Source organism: Archocentrus centrarchus, chromosome 6 (genome assembly GCF_007364275.1).
Source record: "Archocentrus centrarchus isolate MPI-CPG fArcCen1 chromosome 6, fArcCen1, whole genome shotgun sequence".
Taxonomy (NCBI): domain Eukaryota; kingdom Metazoa; phylum Chordata; class Actinopteri; order Cichliformes; family Cichlidae; genus Archocentrus; species Archocentrus centrarchus.
Window position 1 is genome coordinate 23,311,760 of NC_044351.1, and position 20,591 is coordinate 23,332,350.

Below are 20,591 nucleotides of genomic sequence, written 5' to 3' on the forward strand. Positions count from 1 at the left end.
ACCTTGTAGAGAACACTCATTTAACACTGTGCATGAAGTTAGTTACCGCTGCTGCTAAATAGCAAGCGTATCCCACTCACGAATATGTTTGTAGCAGAAGAAAACGGGGGTGATTTGTCATATTGTTTGTCGCAGAGGTCACATTTGAGGCGTTGGACCTAACAATATCAGTAGGACTTCCGTAAATCATTGTTCAGCAACGTACCCTTGCCTGGGTTGGACTCAACAGGGCGTGGGCCTCACACAGAGAATGCGCAAAGCCGGTGACTGTCGCCACAGCTCGAGATCAATCATATGCAGTATGTTTTACAATTCGCCATTCTTCGCATTTTTTTTTTTTTTTTAAGAAATCACTAAAACGCGAGTCTTTTTTTCTTCTTTGTTTAGCCTTCGTCACTAAGTCACCACTTCCCAAAACATAAACAACCAGCAATGTTCAGCTGCAGCACCTACATGCGCGCAGTGAGGCAGCAGTAGGCCGAGCAGGTTATTCACAATATCTATTTCAACCCAGGCTGGAGATGCGCGTTTTACTGCAGTCATCAAAGCGATACTGATAGATATATATTCCGCCTTTTCACTTCGTTTCTCCTCTTATTAGGCCAGCGCATCCTCCATCATCCCTCCACTGTCACTCTACATATGTGCTCTTACCTGCATCCAGGAGGAGAGAGAGAATGGAAAGTGGATAGGGAAAACATCTCAGCCCTGTCCGCCATCTTCTTCCACAAATGACTCAGAGCGACTGCAGAAAATCACGGAGGGAGCGCAGTCCATTCACAATTACAGTGCACAGGACGGGCGCAGTCGTGGACAGAGGTTTCTCTCTCTGCGGCCCCACAGATACCCCCCTGGCCGCAAGCCTTCAATCAGACAAGCCTGCTCAGCACCATGAAATCTGCAGTCAAACATCCACACAAGCAGGATAAGAAGGGGTGTCAAGGCTAAAATTTGCTTCAGCGGCACCGCAGAAATTCCAGTGTTGCCTGGTTATTCCCTTGCCAAACATGAAGTGCTCAGTTTGTATCCGCAGTCCGTGTTTTTTCTCTCCAAATATCGGCCGCTGTGATGCTGCCCGTGACACACAACAGATACGGGCCAGCAGTGCGGAGACAGGCAGAGACGGAGGAGGAGGAGGAAGGGGGGGCAGGGACGGTATAACGTCAGTGCTGATACCATATGAGCAGGCTGTGCTGAGTGGATGCAGTCAGAGCCTGAAGGGTCACAAGGAGCAAAACGGCAGCGTAGATAAAACAGTGTCCATAAAGTTGTTAAGATGACATTACACTGAGGGAAATTTGCAGCCCGAGCGAACGTGCTCTCCAGACTGAGGTCCGTGTGGACTAGCCCTGGGATTTCCCGGAAAAGACAAGGACTCCAATTTTAAATTCTTGTTCTGCAGCAGTGACTTTATATTGGATAAGGCGGCTTAGCTTCAGTTTATTGTGTTTGTGTGGTCCAATGAATGCAAAGATCAAATAGAAAAACGCAGGGCAAAGGGAGTGGATGGAGAATGTGATGACAGAAGAGCAAGCACACTGCAAGACAAAACAAACAGATCAATACAGCTCAAAGGCAAACAGAATGAAAAGTCCAGCTGCAAAGATTCATATACAATACTAATTCTCCAGGCACGAAAGAATCAAATGTGAGAAAATAAAACAGGAAGGAAACCTCCGAGATAAAACATTGTTATCACTCTGCACATAATTCAGTTTTCGCAGATTAGTACAAAGTCCATATACTTTAACAGTCTATATACTATAACTCGCAAAGAATAATAATTTGCTCTTGTATCGTATTATGGAGTCTGCGGGAGCGCATAAAATTTGATTATATATTTTCATTTTGGGACTATGACTTGCCACGTTTTCACCATGACTCTAATAAAGACTCATTTACCAAAACACAGATCATGCATTTGTGTTTTTAAAAAGTGCCATAAAAAATATGGGCACGTTTTTGAATTGACTGGCTATTTGCACTGCTTTGTGATCAGAGCCTGAAGGCTATATTTTTGCACCCTTTTCATTTACAACTGTAACACAGAAATCTGAAAACAAAAAGGATAATTTTTTCGTGAGCTGTGTAGCTGTTCACTGCTCGTGGTGCTGAAATTGCGTGTCGAATTAGTTGCTCGCTAAACTGCAGTTTACTATTTATGCCACACGGTGACAGCAAAAGCCCACTCACTGAGTGAAAGCCCTAGAACAAGCACATCCATTGCATGCCAGGACCCCGCGGTTTTTCGCTCTTTGAGCTGTAGGCGCTGATGACTGACTGAGAGAACACCTGAGAAGATGTGGGCTGGGGTTGTATAAGTGGCTTCTTCATCTTCTATGACAAGAGCATGTCTGTCATCTTTAGGGAGAATGTTTTTTCTGCAACTTCTCGGACTGTGTCTGTTTGCTTTACCTGTTTGACTTCTACGTGGTGTCCGCGTTAACAGACTGAGGGCACCTATCAGGAGATATGGTGAGCATGTGTGCTCGGGCTGATTGTGAGTTTTTTCTTCGTCCAACTCCCTATCTCCACCCTCACTTGCTTAAAACATTTATACTCTTATTTTACTTAAATTTTGATTCTTTTTTAAATGATTTCTGTTTGTGACTATACCCTGTATAGCAGGGATCCTCAAGTCCAGGCCTCGAGGGCCGGTGTCCTGCACTTTTTAGATGTGTCTCTGCTTCAACACACCTGAGTCAAATATAGAAGTCATTAGCAGGACTCTGGAGAACTTGACTGCATACTGAGGAGGTAACTCAGCCATTTGATTCAGGTGTGTGGGATCAGGGACACATCTAAAACCTGCAAGACACCAGCCCTCGAGGCCTGGACTTGAGGATCCCTGCTGTATAGTGTTGTTGTTTTTGTTTTGTTTTGTTTTTAACTCTGAAAGCAATCAGATTTCAATGAACTTCTGCAAGAAGACTTCTGAGTATATTGTATGTATATGATGTGTTTTTGAGTAGTTCTTGTTGTTTTTTGCTTGCTGTTTTATTTTGTGGGAGAGGACATTTAAGAATTTTACCTCTGTGTTAACTTACTTACGAGGTTCAGTGCACAAATTAAGACAGTTGTCAGTGATGACACAGGAATTTCAAACAACTGTATTTTTTTATTTCCATTAAATGGAAAGAGATGGGCTCTGTATGAAACATTTATCATTACACAGCATGTAAAAGGAGTTACATTTCAGTGAAGGAATTCTCATTTCTTGTGTTTTATTATGTTGTTGTGAGCTCCCGTTAGAAGGGTGAGAATAACATGCGGACAGATTAGAACTACTGATAGTTTATTTTGATGGTCATGGTTATGACAGGAAATTGTTTTAAGCAATCAGCTTCTCTTCAATGGAGATGGGACCCAGAGTGACATCTCCTTCCCATTCCAAAACTGAGAAAAGAAGAGAGAATAATTCTTATAGTAAGCATCTCTGTGGTTGTCTTGCAACATAGAAAGCATAATACAAGTAGCTATTTGTATTTGTATGACAGATTAAAAAAAATACTTTGGGCTCTATTAAAATGTTACAATATGATGACTGTATTTTAAAACACACACACACACACATACCGTCATGCCGAGACACGTCCCGCACTCTCCTTCCTGGAGGAAACTTAGGGGATGATGGAACACCCCAGGTTCCACCACCTGTACTTCCAGTTCCTGTATTGACCGTTCCACCTCCACCACTCAAAACTCCTGTATGTCCCGTTACAACTACATTACTAGCAGTCACAACTCCAGATGCTAAAGACTCACATGAGCTGCAAGCTCCATCATATCCACTGGCTTCCCTCCACCTTGTAAGAAATGGAAACGTAAGCACTAAACACAACATCAGTTCTGGACTGATGATCATTAATACACATGCACAAAGGCAGACTCACCCATTGTGGTAGGAACAAGCTCTATCATCACTGTCAATGGGTTGGTTAACAGATGTTGCTTTCAAGTTGCAGGTAATGTACATCTTTAAGAATGATAGAGAATTTAAGCTGTTTGTAATCTTGTTGCTTTTATTAGTGTGGCAGAAAACACAACATAATGCACTCAATAACTCAGACTTGGAAATGCATACCTCTCCGCTGTTTATGCCCTGGAATCTGAAGGCTTCAATCTGGAAATTAAGGATGTTCTCTGCAGAGCGAACCATGAACTTTGACTCAGATCCAGTGATTCTACTATCAATCATACACCTACACAGAAGAAACCCAAACAAAGTAACATAGGTGTTCATGATAATCTAGTCGTATTTAACAAAGTAGCTTCAATAAACTTATAAAACTACGTTACCCTTGGTCTATGAATGCATATCTGGGGCTAGAAGATGTGCCAGTTGAAAGGGTTGCAAGACAATTGTTCACAAAAACACGGAGAGGTACATGGTAGTACTGCTTGACAGAGGCCTCAATATTAATCACGTCACCCAGGTAATACCGGTAACTTGGCCTATCATATTGCCAGTCATCTGTGAAGTAAGAAAAGATAAATATATATTTTGAATCAAGGTTGCATACAATATAAAACACACTGAGAAACTGATCCTAAACTCACCAGTTTTGAGTGTCAGGGTGAAATAGAGGAACTCTTCTGCCATTTTGGCTGCAGAAAATGGGACCCAGAGAGGCTCAAGAGCAAGGCTGCTTACATTTTGCTTTCTAAGTGACAAGATGTGTTTTCTTAGAATACAGAAAACTAAAACATGAAAAATATTTCAATGAAACATACAAATTAAATTTGGTAAATTCTAGTTACTTGAATTGTTTAAATAATGCCTTAGAGTAAATAAAATACCAATATAATTATATTTTTACTTCTTTATTTCAACAAATTTTTCCAACTGCTTACATACCTTGGGTAGTGACATTCCACAATTACAGCAGCGCTGCTGGTCCTAACCACAGGAGGACCACCCAGAGGCTTGGGGTTATAGTTCAGTGTGAAGGTGTAGATGAAGGAATCTCCTGTCATCTTGAAACATACAGATATAAAACATATCAAATTATACATAACATATTTCTTAGTGTTTTAATTCAATTTTCTTATAATGTATTTATTCTTCAGTAAGTGATGTTACACTTTGTGCTTACTCTTAATGTGCTCCCACAATCCTGCAGTTGAGATTCAAAAATCAACACTTGAGCTATAGGATCCTCTGCAACAACGCTGCACTGTCCCAGGGTAAGGTCAGCCGAATTTATCATCTGGCCAACTCCAAAGAAATCCTTATTGACTTCCACATGAGCAATACTCTCTCTGCAGTCAACAGCAACAGTTGCAGCAGAAACAGGGTGTCTCTGCTGGAATGGCACTTCAGGTTTGGGTTTAGGCTTAGGTTCTTCAGGGTATGTCCATGTGAGAGGTTTGTCAAATGTCTGTTTTTGTTGTTGGGGGTCTTTAGGCCAAGGATTTCCAGGGATCTTTTTCCCACCAGGAAAGAAATCCTGAGCATTACAGAAGCCAAGCAAGGCCAGTGCCACAAGGCAAACAGCAGCACGCTTCAATAGCATGGCTCCACAACAACAAGTGATCACAGGAGCTCACTATGTGTTGTAAGGAAGCTGGAAAGGTGCACCTACTTTTATAATAAGGTGAACTTGTTTACTTCCACTACATTCCCACCCCTTCAGCTGGTCATTCCCCATTAGGGTTGATAAGCATAAATCTTAGCCAATGGAATAATTGTAGTTGTAGATGAGTAACTACAAAATCATCTACATCTGGATTTACATTTTTCATTTTTAGGAATAAAAAGTGACAGTTTCAAGCATGCTGGCAAATCTTCTTCAAGCATATTTTCTTCAAACAAGTGAGAGAAGATATTCAAACATGTAAAAAAAAAATGCAGCAAAAAAAAAGGCACAAAAAAGTTATGTTGACCCTGGGTTAGGTTTACCTGCCCTTAACACAGCTGATAAAAAAAAATCAGTATTTTGCCAAAGCACCTCGTGTTAACATCTGCAAATCAATATGCTCCAATCCATAACAGGTGCGATTAACCACCAAACTCAAAGAGAAAGAAGTGGATGTGAGGAAGAAAATTGTGCCATTCCAACACAACAGAAGGCTAAAATCAAAAGACTTTGTTTGTTTGTTTGTTTGTTTGTTTGTTTGTTTGTTTGTTTGTTTGTTTGTTTGTTTGTTTGTTTGTTTATTTGTTTGTTGGTTGGTTAAGTACAGTGGGAAGGTGGAGTTGTTTGTTATTGTTTTTTTGTTAAGACACTGACTAGTTTGCACCCAATGATAAGTCTATGAAAAGGTAGTTAGCCAATTTCAATTATTTTATTTTATTTTTTACATTTCAAATTATGGAAAAAAAATTTTTTTAACATTTTAAAGGGAAACACGGTAGTGTGGCAGTTAGCACTACTGCCTCACAGCTGGAATAACATCTAGAAGGCCTGGGTTCGATTCCACGTGGCCTGCGTTCGATTCCACGATTCCACGCAGACACGTGGAAACCCATGTGGGTTTCCGTGGGTTTCCTCCGGGTACTCCGGTTTGCTCCCACAGTCCAAAGACATGCAGTTACTTAGGTTAATTGGTCACTCTAAATTTCCCATAGGTATGAATGGTTGTCTGTCTCTCTGTCGCCAGAGACAGGGTAAATCGCTGCCTCTCGCCCTATGTCAGCTAGAATATGCTTCAGCCCCCCCACACACCCCCATGGCCCTGAACAGGATAAGTGGAAGAGAATGGCTGAATGGATAAATTATGTTAAAATTTTACACAACTTATGCAGAGCTATGACCAAAATTTTAAGCTAGTTTAATCCTGCCAATTTTCCTTATCAAGTATTCCTTAATATTTAAAAAAAAGAAGTCACTAAGTTTGTTTATTTATTTACTAGTTCCTGTATGCCCTGTTTCATGAGTAGAAAATAACTATATCATATCCTGTATGCCTTGTATGTGCATATATATTTTACTATAGAGTGCAAAACTTTACAGCCTGCAACATGTGGGTAAGTGTGTGCATGCATGCGTGCGTGCATGTGAGTGTGTGTGTGTACGTGCGTGCGTGCGTGCGTGCGTGCTTGTGTGAAAAGTTCAATTAATGTTGTTCTAATGTTGAAAACTCAAACAGACAAAGAAGCATCCAGGTTTGTGGAAATAGTTGAAATTCTGAAGTCATAACCCTATAAACAAGTGACAATTCTATTTAAGAATGAATCTGCATTTTATCATTTCACTTCAGATTATATTACCTAAAAAATAGCTATAGTTTGAATTCTTATACAATTTGAAGGGGTTTGTTTGTTTGTTTTGTTCCAAATTCCCATCAATACTGAAAACAAAAGAAATGTCTTGATTATCATGAGAGTAATGAGTGCAGCTATGTGGACCACAGTTACTGCTATGTCAGAATGTTTAAATATACAAACACTGAGTTTCTTTTGTGCTTCAGGTAAATATATAATAATAATAATAACTGTGCACTTTGCACAGTATTTCTCCTGCAATTTGCTTTCAGTTTGATTTGTTCATACTGGTTTTACACTTAACCTCCTGAGATCCTGCGTCCTTATTTGGGGTCATTATATTATACTTTTCTGCACCTTATTTCAGAGTGTTTTATACTTTGTTAAGCACTTGTGACTTAATTGTGTTATGCTGTAAAATAAACTCCTTGCTCCATATGAAGACCAAGTTAAGAAAAAAAGAGCTTGAGTTCCAGTAGGTCAACATACTGTACTCTACTTGAGTTCCATGCACAATGTAATTAAACTCAGGATATTTAAAACTAACATTTTAACTTGTCACAAATGAATTGAATGAAAAGATTATACAGTGAAAACATAGAATGCGGAAAGGTCTTGCCTTATGTCCATAGATGACCTGCTTACTCTAATTATGTCATTTTATCATTCAAAAAAAACCCAACAACAAAACAAAACAAAAAACCTCACATTATCCTGTTAGAGATTTTTACTGATGTCAAAATTAAAGATAAACCAGAGTATTTGTTTACCTTGTGAAGGCACAGTGTAGGTCAGGCAGACCTTCTGAAGGTTCTTGTTATGAAATTGTTCAAACAAGGTAGAATGTTTTCACTCTGAATCAATAAAAAACAGCTGGTTCTTTGTGTCAAACATGATGTAGATAGTTAAAAAAATAAACATTTAGGTATATATCAAAGCAACATTTAGCACAGTATACTTTAAAATATTATTAAAATCTAGTATCTCTTTAAAATTGGTCTAATTTGTTCCGTGATTTATTTTTTCACTACTCTAATCTTACCTCAGTGCATCAGAATAGACCAACCAGTATTGGTAGCATTTGATTGGCAGTTGCAGACAACAAATAAGGTATGAGATACCAACAGGTCATCATTAATCACACTTTATAAAAGTCAGCAGCATATTTACGGCATCATTTCACATCACAGCATCCGCTGCTCTGTGCTTTGAAGCCATGGCAATGAAGCTGACTTGTTGTTGTCTTTTGGCACTCATCCTGCTTGGCTGTTGGGCTGATGCTCAAAATTATGGGCAGGGGTCTCAGAACCCTCCATCTCCAAAGAGGCCAAAGCCAGAGACCCCTAGGTACCCCCCTTCCCCACCTCAGCAGCCTTCAAAGCCTCAACAGCCTCAACAGCCTCAGCAACCTTCGAAGCCTCAGCAGCCCAAACAGCCTCAGCAGCCTCAAAATCCTTTAGCACCATTTCACACTTGTGAAGTTGCTGATAACTACAAGATAAGGTGTGGTGCTTCTACAATCTCTGCTTCAGAATGTGATGCTATAAACTGCTGCTTTGATGGACACATGTGCTATTATGGCAAATCTGGTAAGCAGTTCTGCTTTAAGAAACACTACACTACTAATACGTAAAAGTGAAAGGGCAAAGCATTTGCATTCATCTTTGTTTTCTAAATTGTTGGTTTCAGTGACACTTCAGTGCACCAAGGATGCCCAGTTTATTGTGGTGGTGGCCAGAGATGCCACTCTACCCAACATTGATTTGGAGTCAATTTCTTTCAGTGAGAAGGGTCAAAACTGCAATCCAGTTGGCACCACTTCAGCTTTTGTCATCTACCAGTTCCCTGTCACCACCTGTGGCACAGTTGTAATAGTAAGGGTTGTAACCAATTTAACCAACCAATGTGGTTGTTCAGATGAATTTTTTACTCATTTTTGTTTGGAAATAATGAAGATTGAAATCCTCTCAATGTACTCTAGGAGGAACCTGGTGTTGTAATCTATCAGAATAAGATGACTTCCTTATTTGAAGTGGTTACTGGACCCTATGGATCCATTACCAGGGACACTTACTATGAGTATGTGTTTTAATGTCTTTATAAATAAGTGGTTACAGCATAGGACAAAAGGGTTACTATGCATGGGCAAAGACTGGAAGACTGAAATTATCCAGTGAGCAAGAGATTATTATTCAGTATTTATAGTTTCTGACTGACTAACACAATCTGTATTTCTTGTCTCAGGTTGTGGGTCCAGTGCAGATATGTTGGCACCACAGTTGAGGCTTTGGTTATTGAGGTTGGTCTGGTTCCTCAGCCAATCCCAGTTGCAGCTGCTGGACCCCTGCGTGTGGAGCTCAAGCTCGCCAACGGACACTGCATTGCCAAGGGTTGCATTGAAGGTTTGTATTAAAGAGCCTGCTTTGTACAGTTAGTCTCATTTAGCAGGAAATGTGTTAACAACCATTCTCTTTTGGGGGCAGAGGAGGAGGCCTACACCTCCTTTTACACTTCTGCTGATTACCCTGTCAGAAAGGTTTTGAGGGATCCAGTTTACGTTGAGGTCTACATGATGGAGAGGACAGATCCCAACCTTGTCCTGACTCTTGGAAGATGCTGGGTAACCTCTAGCCCCTACCCTCATAGCCTTCCTCAGTGGGACTTGCTAATTGATGGGTAAGTGGTGGTCTGAATTTGGAGACATTTATATAATATTTTTTATACTTTATTGTACATGCTCTCCTTTTGTAATAGCTGCCCCTACCGTGATGACCGTTACCTAACAACCCTGCTTCCTAGACCCTCATCGGGATACAAGTTCCCGAGCCACCACAGGCGCTTTGTTTTCAAATTGTTCAGTTTTGTAGGTGATCGTGTAGTCAGTCCAGGCCAGAAAGTGCCTAAAAATCCAGACAATATGCCTCCTATCCAAGAAAAGGTATAGTATCCAAATATCTAGGGAAAAATGCTTTGTTTTCACAGCATGTTTATTATTGGTTGTAAACATATTTGCAAAGATATTCCCTTTTTTTCTTTATTTTATTTTGACCAGCTGTATATTCACTGTGATGTAGCTGTTTGCCAACCTACTCTTGGAAATAACTGTGAACCTAGGTGCCTCAGAAAGCGTAAGTAAAACAACATTCACACTGGCACCATCAGTACAGTGTTTTCTGGAGTCTAGTCCCCTTTTGTGAGTAAGATAATTAATGAAACTAGGACATCTCCGGTCAGCTTGTGATTTATTTACCCCAAGTCTGCTTGTATCTGACAGCTACCATGTTTTATACACAGGGAGAGAAATTGCTGGTTCGATCAAGAAAGGCACCAGAGAAGACACCAGTGTGGTTAGCAGCCTGGAGCTTATCTTTGTGGAAACAGATCCTAACAGATCATCCTCATGATGCAATCCTTGAAATGACTGTGTTTAAAATAAATCTTCAGAACTCTAAATGCATTGCCAGATCATTTTGTTCCCTCAGAAAACATCATTTTAGTTGACATTTTACATGTTTTAGTTCTCATATTTTTATATCATTGGTATCAGTTAAAAAAAAAAAAAAAAAAAAGTATGTTAGTAATTCAGAGCAAATACAGATTTGGCCAGATAAAGGTTTGTGAAAAAAAAATTCTTAAAAATAAATACATCTAAACACAGCTGAGCAACAAATTTAAAATTCCTAGTGTCTGATCCTCCAGTGCATGGAGCTTCATGTATAAACTCACAGTGATGATAAACTTTCAAAATGTTTTATTATTTGATGAATCCAAAACTTTTAGGATCTTGTATGGTTGTTAATTTCACAAAAAAATGCCAAGTTCTCCATTGACCATTTACAGTTATGGTATTAAAAAAAAAAGAAAGCATTATCAGAGAAAGCTGATGGCAGTATGCCTCAAAACAGCAAATGTAGGAGGCACTATAGGGAGGTTTAAATGAAGCTACTAAATGAAAAGAAGGTTCGTTGCTGCTGCAAAATGCTCCTGTCTTGTGAGAAAATGCCCACAGAAACAGGCTAAAAGCAAATATGCCGCAGTATGAAGTAAATTGACTGTCAGGCACTGCAGAGTTTTATAACAGGACTATGAAAGAACCAAAACAATGACACATTTTAGTAGATGCCCTAAATCTTGCAGAGTAATTTACAAACAGATCTGAATAAAATCACATGGCTTCTATGAGTTATTTTTAACTCATAGATAAGCACAATTTAAATTTTTATAATTTGAAGTTCCATTTATTCTTTTCCAATTATCTAATTCACAGTCACGGAGAACATGCACACCCTACACAGAAAGGCCTCAGACTGGATACTACTAATACTAACCACCACACTACCGTGCACTAATACACTAATGTGTATTTCTTAAACCCAGAAAACAAATAAACAGCAGTATAGTTGTAGATGTCAAGATTAGCTTCTTCACTTAAGTGTAACAAACATAAAAATACTTCTAACACAAAAACAGTGTAAACATCAATTTTTGAAATGTAGTTAAAAGTTAAGTTCAGTGAACATATTGTCTCATGAAATACTGTATGGCCTTTTCTGTTTGGGCATCTACAACTAAGGAACTTCCTCATCCATTGACCTGTTCAGAACAGCATATTTTAATATTAAGGGATTGCAAGAAATAAAGAGCTTCGTGGCACAATTGTGGGCTATTGAAAACAACTCAAAGTTGAAAAAGTTTTAAAACTCAAATTTATGTTGAATAAAACTCAAGCACAGCGTAACTACACCGTATTCTCCCACATTCCTACTGCATAATATCTGTGAATACACTCAGAAATTATATTACTCGTCGCACTCGGTGAATTCGTTTCCTTTTGCTATGAATCCACCGAGGTCTACGCCACAGTCAATTACGAAAGTAGAAACTTCATTTCCCAGAAACCTTCAGCGAACGTGAAGCCTACGTGACAATTTACGACCGGCAACGACCAATGAGATTGGCGCCTGAATTCGATCTTAAATTCTGATTGGACGTTGAATTCTCCATGTCAGCCACTGGTAGATATCTTTGCAACGACGTAGAAGATATCTGAATATATTATAGTTACGCTATCAGCCATCTCCCATGTGGTTCAGACCACCCAGTTATGTTTGGCTCTTCCGGTTAAGTAGCTTTACCGGCGGACTGCGTGTGTTAGCGAGTCCCTCCTGCTGCCCCGCACCGACATTTCAGCGCAGTTCTCCTTTACTCTTCACCCGGAATTTCACTATGCAGCCCAGCCGAAATGTAGCTAGCAGTTGCGGCGAAGCGTGTTTAGGCAAAACAAATAGTTCTGGGCCGGAGCTTTACAGCAGCAACATTTCCACTGTCATTACAGAAGACGCAGGTCCTCCGGATGAGAAGAAGAAGGAGCAAGTGCACAGTACGCTTCTTGTGAACCAGAGACACCTGAGGACCCCGAGCCCTCAGACTGGGGCCAACTGCGATGACGACTCGGAGGCAGAGGCTTTCCGGGATGGGAGAAGCGAGGAGGTCGACAGGGACACAAGGGACAGGGCCATAAATTGGTGCCGAGACTTTCTTTCTGGGTCGTGGAAGACCATTGAAGATGCTGATTTTCAAATCAGCATTGTCAGGTAAAATTATAAAAAGTTACCAATGACTGTACGTCTTTATTATAATGATATGGAGCTTATAATTAGTCTTTTTTTTTTTTTTTACACGTGAATGTGTAGGGACCACTATGTTTGTCCCCATGGTTCGAAATAAAGCTACTGTAATGCCAAGATCCTTGATGTTTATGCTACGCTGAATCAGCTGTACACCCACCTCCCCCCCTGTGATTGGTTGTTTCGCTGTCGGACAACTGATGACGATGGGGGGTTGGAAAAGTGGCGCGCCAAGTGGTCTGTAGACTTATTCAGAGCTGACGTTTGTTTGTTTGTTTTCTCCCATCTTGCTTTACTAAATAAGGTTCAAAGTGATACCATACCCATGTTTGCTTTGTATACCCAACAGCTGTCAAATCCAAATGATCAAAATTTCTGAAAGGTCCCTGAGTCCTCTGTTTGGGGCACGTGGGTTTATTGAAAACAGATGCCGACCAGCAACAGGGTGTCCCTCCGTTTGATCTAGAACCCACCTTAAAATACTGGGTCATACAGTCATGGAATGTTAAATTGATCTTACAACCATCGGATTGCCCTTAAAAGTTCTTCAGTAGCTTTGCCTTTTGGAAACCATATAAAATTTACACACAGATTTACACAACACTTTTTATTTTTATATTTATTTTCATGTAATTCTTAAGATTTAGTAGGGTCATTTTAACTTGGCCTAGATGTTATAACATAATTTTTTTTTTTTTTTATTTGCAGTGGTGGACTGAGTAATTTGCTGTACCTGTGTAGTTTGCCCGACCATGTGCAATGTGTGGGACAGGAACCTCGCCAGGTGCTCCTCAGGATTTATGGTGCCATTTTACAGGTTAGTCTGTCTAATATGGGTCCTCAAGAAGTTACGTGTGTATCTGGCTACTGGTATTATTCAATTATTGTAACAAGAAGATTGTACTTTTTTTGTTGTACTCAGTATACCTTATAACCATCATTAATTTGCACATGCTTGTGTCGTGTCTCACGTGTTTCTGTGATGTAGGGAGTGGACTCTCTGGTGTTGGAGAGTGTGATGTTTGCCATTCTTGCAGAAAGGGCATTAGGCCCAAAACTTTATGGCATCTTCCCCCAGGGACGCTTGGAACAATACCTTCTGGTATACACAGTGGATTTCTGCTGCTTTATACTGCAGTTATTTCTGTCAGTTTGTTTTGTCTTTGAAAACATGTTATCAATGATTGTGTGTGTGTGTGTGTGTGTGTGTGTGTGTGTGTGTGTGTGTGTGTGTGTGTGTGTGTGTGTGTGTGTGTGCTTGCATTTTCCCAGAATACTCGCATGTGCACCGAACAACTTTCAGATCCAGCCATCTCAGCTGAGATTGCCAACAAGCTGGCACGTTTCCATAACATGGTTATGCCCTTTAACAAAGAGCCTAAGTGGCTGTTTGGGACCATTGATAAGTGAGGACATATGAATGTTATCTCTCAACTACTCAAACTGTTACTTATTCACAGTTAAAGATACTGTCTATGTGTTGTTTTTAGATACATGGCTCAAGTGCTGAAAATTAATTTTGTACGTGATGCACATGTGAAGAAGTACAAGAAGTTGATGAAGCTAGACCTTCCTGCTGAGCTGAAGAGCCTCCGGTGAGTTGGAATGTAGGCTTCAGATGGCTGAATGCTGTATACTGGAGTCATATCTTTTTGCACAGAGTTTACATAAAGCTTTAGACTGAGAAAAAGAAAATTCAGTGAGTTTCCCAGGACTGGTTCATTCTTTATTATGCATCAGCTGACCTTTGTCCCAGTGCCTCCACAAGTTCACTGCTGAGTTGTCTGGGTAGTCTGACCTTAGAACAACTACAGAATCAGACCAGTGTTTATCTGTGTTTATCTATGAACAAGTGTTATCTTGTTTAAATGTACCAGTCTCAACATGCAACTGGTGTCTGCTGCAGTGAACTTAAGGCTTCAGATTTATCTGAGTTGAAGGCATATCTTTCACAGCATGCTGGCTAGTAGACTCCAGGGTACTGTTGTCTTAGCTTGTTCTAGGCACTCTAGTCTTCTTTCTGCAGTCAGGAATTACTAATGATCAAGAATCCTCAGTTATATAATCCTGAGCTTCTAGAGATTTAAACACTGCTTATGCCACTTAACTTATTCTGGAGTTTTCCCATTCATGCAAGAGTATCAGGTCATAGAACTTTTACATATTTTGAATGGCTTAGTACAGCCATCCATCCACTCATCCATGTTCTTCCACTTATCCAATTCAGGGTAGTAGAAATGGTAAAATACTTTAAGTTAAATTAAATTAAAATTCAAGTCAGCAGTGACTTTCACATAGTGTTCTGTCTGTGCTGTCGACCAATGAGAGTGGAACTGTATTGGCTGTTGAATAATTCAGTTTATCTTACAGTGCAGTAGTGACAGTTTATTGCTTAATGTCTGCTATTGCTTAAGTTTAATTTCGGTAGATTAGGATAGCTACACATCTACGCCACATCTCGTGGAAATTTAAAAGTGCATAAATTACACTGTCTGCATATCCAGCACTAACATTCATGTTTCATTTTCTCCCCTTTTTCTTTTATCATCCACTCGCTTTTCTTGGCTCATGTCTCCGCAACAGTGCTTTGCTGGCAGCGACTCCCTCACCAGTGGTATTTTGCCACAATGACGTTCAAGAAGGTAAAAACTTCCTTCCATCCAGTCATAGCTCCGCCTGTCATCACGTCTCTGGTGTTTTCTGATTGATTCACCTTCTGGTTTTGCTGTCACGATTCTTACGAAATCGGTATATAAGTCATCAGCAATCTGGGCTGTAGTTAGGTGCAGGTCATATTCATATACATCATGCATAATGTGAAAAAGAGTCACTAAAGTAGATGAGGTGATACAAATGGGAGTGTCTCACAAACAAGGCAGCCACCTAAGCGGAACTTTTGGCCAAAAGTAGGTAAATATCTGAACACCCATTTACCAGCCTCCACTCTGTGGTGCAGCTTTGAATGTGTCGCTCCTTGACTATATTCATTTGTTTCCTTCACTTGCAAGGATATGTTCAGATATGAAAAAATGTTCCACGTTACTCCAAGGTGTTAAGTCAGGGCACTCCAGTCAATTTCTTCTAAACCAAGCTGGGAATAACATGTCTCTGAGTCTGGCTCTGAGCTTTGGGAGTGTCATTTTGATGTCAACAAAATAGCTTGTTGCAAACAGTTGGAGGCACAGTACACTGTTTACTGTAAATTATCATTGTATTCTTTAAATGTTGTCATTATTAGAACTAAGAACAAAAAGGACATTTAGATGTACCAGATATGGTTGGTAATTTTTTTGCATTTATAAGGTAAAGACTTATCATTTACTAAGCATTCAGTATGTATGTCACATTAAAGCTGTTTATAATGTCAAAAGAAATGTGATATCAGAAGTACAGTGACAGATGAACCATCAAACCCCCCCACTGGCACAATCAACTCCTATAGAGAAGGGGACCAGTCTAACTGGTTCAGATCTCTCCAATAGTAATGTTTCTACTTCATTTTAATAAGCTGAGCTGGTCTAAGAGTACATGAAGCATTTAGTGTGTCATTCATCACTTCTTGTTTTGTTGATGCAGGCAACATCCTTATGCTGGAAGACAAAACGCATTCCTCAAGGGACAAACTCATGCTCATCGACTTTGAATACAGCAGTTACAACTACAGGTAACGGGATCTCAGAATTGTTTTAGTGGAAAAAAAAAAATTGTTTTAGTGGGATTCGTGTGGTTTTAGTGTAAGGGAATTGCTGCCCTTGATTTAGGAAATCAAATAATTACGCCCCTTTTACGTGAAGGTAAATAACACAACATGTTATTTACCTTCACGTAAATAACACAACATGTTACTTTTTTAGGGGTTTTGACTTCGGGAACCATTTCAGTGAGTGGATGTATGACTACACCTACAATGAGTGGCCTTTCTACAAAGCCACACCAGAGAACTATCCAACCAGGGAGCAGCAGGTCAGTCCCACAAATTAAAGCCAAATAAAAAGGATTGTCAGTTGAGCTGCAGTTTTAACACTGCTTAAATACCCTCTTATTTACTGCATGTAATGCAATTATGGGTATAGACGTTGTCATAATGCATAAGGGTAGTTCATACACTGTCAAGTAGGAAAAAATAAAAGTACAGGAAACAGATTTGAAAATTTACTAGAAGGCATCAAAATTAATTTTTATAGTTCTTACAAGATCAGAGAAAAGCTTAAATAAAAAATGAAAGTTGATTTTAACAGTAACTCTTGCACTTTTAATGGACGCATTTAATTAATCACTCAAATATTTTACAGCGTTTTGTCTTGGTTGAATATTCATGCAGCTTCAGTCTATTTCTTTTAAATGTGAATATTCACACATTTAGGACCAGGTTTCTTATTTACTGTTTGGATATATAGGTACCGTATTTTCCGGAGTATAAGTCGCACTTTTTTTCATAGTTTGGCTGGGGGTGCGACCTATACTCCGGAGCGACGTATATGTGACATTTATAACACATGAACCAAAATACTCCAGCCACTTGACATCTCCGTGAACTGCAGCTTTAAGGCAGTCTTGCGTAACCTGTGGGCGCAGTGGATGATGGATGGAGAGCACAGCTTAACGGCAACTGGGAGAATGCGCCACCCAACTTTCCTGGAAGTCATTGGATGGATCAAGAAAACATGGGCTTCAGTGACAAACCATCCTGTTGGGATTCAGAAAGGCTGGAATAATTGGAACTGCAGCTGACGACGAGTCTGACTAACGCGACACAGAAGAGGAAGCGGCGCTTCGTCTACGGAGTGTACGGAATTGTTTAGAAGTGACACAGAGGATGAAGAATTCAATGGATTGATGGTTTGGTTAACTTGTTAGTATGTTCTTTATGCTATGGCTATCTGAATAACTTAATGTTACGTTAACATACTGTAGCGATTCTCTTAGTTAGAGAGCGTGTTGATGTTGTGGGATTTCGGACTGTTCGGGAGGTTCGTGAAGGCAGCATGGAGAGAGAGAAAAAGACCGAGAGCTTGCCTGTGTGTGTGTTGCTGTTCCACTGTTGTAGTTGTGGTTGGCGTGGCTGTGGCCTACAGCAGCCGTTTTTCTGTTAATAAAGACGACCTTTGTTGTGAATATCGCCGACTTTGGAAGTGTGTTTACAACGTAACAATACCGAACACGTGTTCGTTGTGCGTCATGTAGCTGAATGTGCTACGTTAGCATAACGTAGGTGTAACCGTGTTCGTCCTGTTCTTTAATCCATTATTATTTTAAATTGCCGTTCAAGATGGAATTTGTGCTCTGAGTCTCGGATTCTATCAACCCCCCCCCCCAAAAAAAAAGTGCGACTTATAGTCCAGTGCGACCTATATATGTTTTTTTCTTCTTTATTATGCATTTTTTGGCTGGTGCGACCTATACTCCGGAGCGACGTATAGTCCGAAAAATACGGTAGTTAAATCATTTTCTGCTAATTTCTCCTTGTAATGCTAAACAGTGCTGATGTTTAAACCAAATATCTGAAGTTGTCTCCCTTGGTGGGATAGACTGGGTATGCAGTGCCATCTAATGGTGAAACGTCTTGAATTTTTATGTTTATGAAGGCGATCAAATGTTGCAGGTGCACTTAAATTAAATCAGTCAAGTCGCAAGCAGCTGATACTTTAGCTACACTTATTAACATGTAATGAATTATTGTTTATGATTTCAGCTTCTTTTTATTAGAAGTTATTTGGCAGAACAAAGCAAATTCACTAACGTTGCTGTGGACCAGACACAGACTGAAGAAGATATGATAATCGAAGCAAACAGGTAAAACAGTCTTGAATAGTTTTACAGCTGTGTTGACTGTCTGTTACTACAAATTACAGCGAGATCACACAAACCCTGAATTTTTGTTCTGTCATTGAATCGTAGATATGCATTGGCATCACACTTCCTCTGGGGGCTGTGGTCCATCATTCAAGCTAAGATATCCAAGATTGAGTTTGGATACATGGTAAGGAGGGTTTGAGCGTAATTGCTGATGTTATTATTCTTTTTTAGCATAGTACAAGTCACACATTCATATTTTTCACCCTGCAGCATCGTAATGAACAGTATTATTTTGCAGGACTACGCCCAGTGTCGTTTTGATGCCTACTTCAAGCAAAAGAAGCTCTTCAGTTGACTTCCGATATGTTAATCAGGGTGTACTGTCTCATTTATGTTATCTTTCTTCAAGCTTGTCTCATGCCTTTGTCAACATTTTGCATCCATATTTTTGAAACTATACCTGTCTGCTTATGGTGAAGCGGGGGAAAAAAGACATTTTAAGGCGATACACAAGTACGCTCTACACCTCAAGCAGTTACTCACGAATAACCTGACTGAAATGTTGTCATCATTTAGGGAACTCAGTTGATTCACAGCTGGTTTATGTTATGTTATGGTTTATGCATTTCATTTCCTTGGACCACTTTTGGACATTTTTTTTTTTTGTGTGTTTTCTATGGATGTCAAAGACCAGAGAATGAATGTCCTTTTTCATTTGAAATTTTGCCTGTATTAGTTATATTTAGTGTATATTAAACCAATACTGTTGAGTTCAGCATGAGACATGTTTGTATAAAAGTCTACCTCTCACTTGCAATGTTTGTAGTGTGTATTGTTTTCATCTTAAAGGGCTGATTACAACTGTGTCCTGTGAGGGAATAACTTAGATTATAATTACATAGTCACTCCATACATCATAACTCTTTCCTGTTTTAGGTTTTACTGAAGACCATGTGAAAATATTCCACTCTAGTTATTCTTTAAATGTTCATAGAATTAAGTTATAAGCTTGCCTGCTTTCAGCAAGTTATTATGTGAAGGCTTTTTATTTATACTCTTTCATCACTGTAGTCAACAATACTGTCAGTTTAAGCAATTAATTAAAAAGTGTAAAGCTGTTTTCACATATGAACTGCAGCGCTGAGCTTTTCTAGACATTACCCTACAGAAATGTATGTTTTGGCCATTAAAAACACAAAGTTTATGAGGTGTCTCATCACATTGATGTGAGAATTGTATGGCAACTCCTGCATGCTTTATCCAGACAGCACCCTCGCCTTACTCACACAGTCCTTCCTGTAATAAGAACACATCTGAAACAGACTCTTTCCTCTTATGTGCTACATCAGAACTTGAAGCAACATGAAGAGTTCATGTGTGAAAATGGCTTGAAGCATTTGTCTGTAATTTTTGTCCTTGTCACTATATAAGATAACTGTTATAGTTGCATTTCTGCTGCATCAGCTGTCTGCCTTTTTAACTCAGTTTTATTTCTACTTTTCTCTTTTGTCTGCAAATAATAGCTTGACATTCTTACCTAATAGAAAGTTATGGCAAATGTGTAAGTTTCACCAATAATGAAAAAGTGTGTTGCAGTCACTTCCTGTAGTTCATTTGAATGGTAATTTTTTTAAAATTGCTTTATTGTGCTTTTATTTATTTTGACTGTCTTGTATTACACTGAATGTTCAGTAATTTTGCAATAAATAAGGTCTCCATAACAATGTTTTTTTTTATTTTCAAGCGACAAATTTTATTCCATTAAAAAAAATCTAATTTAAATGCTAATAAATGTATGTACTTAGAACTCTGTATCTCTTTCACTTCTTTCAGCTGTAAAAGTTGTGTTTAATGTCTAGATAAGTTTGAGATGTAAAGTTAAGCTAACTACAAAGTAATCTGAGTGGCCAGTGATGATGTTTAGAGTGAACACTATCCCCAAAAGCTGATAGTTGTCCCCC

General features: G+C 39.4%; 4 protein-coding genes across 7 annotated transcripts in view; 2 read left to right on the plus strand and 2 right to left on the minus strand.

The window, feature by feature from the left end:
- mapk8ip2 (mitogen-activated protein kinase 8 interacting protein 2) overlaps positions 1-1,142 on the minus strand; it is a 29,743-nt gene extending 28,601 nt beyond the window's left edge. For both annotated transcript variants that reach the window (XM_030730811.1, XM_030730810.1), the window contains exon 1: positions 655-1,142. In XM_030730811.1, coding sequence (XP_030586671.1) covers positions 655-719 — 65 coding nt within the window. In that variant the 5' untranslated portion in view covers positions 720-1,142. The remainder of the gene's footprint in view (positions 1-654) is intronic.
- A 2,132-nt stretch (positions 1,143-3,274) lies between these two features.
- LOC115781799 (zona pellucida sperm-binding protein 3-like) lies at positions 3,275-5,563 on the minus strand. The gene is made up of 8 exons (XM_030731657.1): positions 5,097-5,563; positions 4,859-4,977; positions 4,561-4,664; positions 4,300-4,474; positions 4,085-4,202; positions 3,894-3,976; positions 3,577-3,806; positions 3,275-3,396 (listed from the first exon to the last, which is right to left on the minus strand). Exons 1-8 carry the CDS (start codon positions 5,514-5,516, stop codon positions 3,332-3,334), a joined length of 1,314 nt encoding a protein of 437 aa, XP_030587517.1. The 5' UTR covers positions 5,517-5,563; the 3' UTR covers positions 3,275-3,331.
- Positions 5,564-8,401: 2,838 nt separating this feature from the next.
- LOC115781643 (zona pellucida sperm-binding protein 4-like) lies at positions 8,402-10,644 on the plus strand. The gene is made up of 8 exons (XM_030731417.1): positions 8,402-8,796; positions 8,897-9,081; positions 9,189-9,286; positions 9,452-9,609; positions 9,691-9,883; positions 9,962-10,145; positions 10,260-10,335; positions 10,502-10,644. Exons 1-8 carry the CDS (start codon positions 8,424-8,426, stop codon positions 10,609-10,611), a joined length of 1,377 nt encoding a protein of 458 aa, XP_030587277.1. The 5' UTR covers positions 8,402-8,423; the 3' UTR covers positions 10,612-10,644.
- Positions 10,645-12,252: 1,608 nt separating this feature from the next.
- On the plus strand, positions 12,253-20,368 carry chkb (choline kinase beta). 3 transcript variants are annotated; one of them, XM_030732212.1, is made up of 11 exons: positions 12,253-12,801; positions 13,543-13,651; positions 13,823-13,936; positions 14,107-14,240; positions 14,325-14,429; positions 15,418-15,476; positions 16,411-16,498; positions 16,689-16,797; positions 18,527-18,627; positions 18,733-18,814; positions 18,929-20,368. In XM_030732212.1, the coding sequence occupies exons 1-11, from the start codon at positions 12,290-12,292 to the stop codon at positions 18,983-18,985; spliced, it is 1,470 nt and encodes a 489-aa protein (XP_030588072.1). In that variant the 5' UTR covers positions 12,253-12,289; the 3' UTR covers positions 18,986-20,368. The 3 variants fall into 3 exon arrangements, with proteins under 3 accessions (XP_030588072.1, XP_030588073.1, XP_030588074.1); XM_030732213.1 differs by lacking the exon at positions 13,823-13,936; XM_030732214.1 differs by lacking the exons at positions 18,527-18,627; positions 18,733-18,814 and having other exon boundaries at positions 12,254-12,801; positions 16,689-16,788; positions 18,971-20,368.
- The last annotated feature ends 223 nt before the right edge of the window (positions 20,369-20,591 follow it).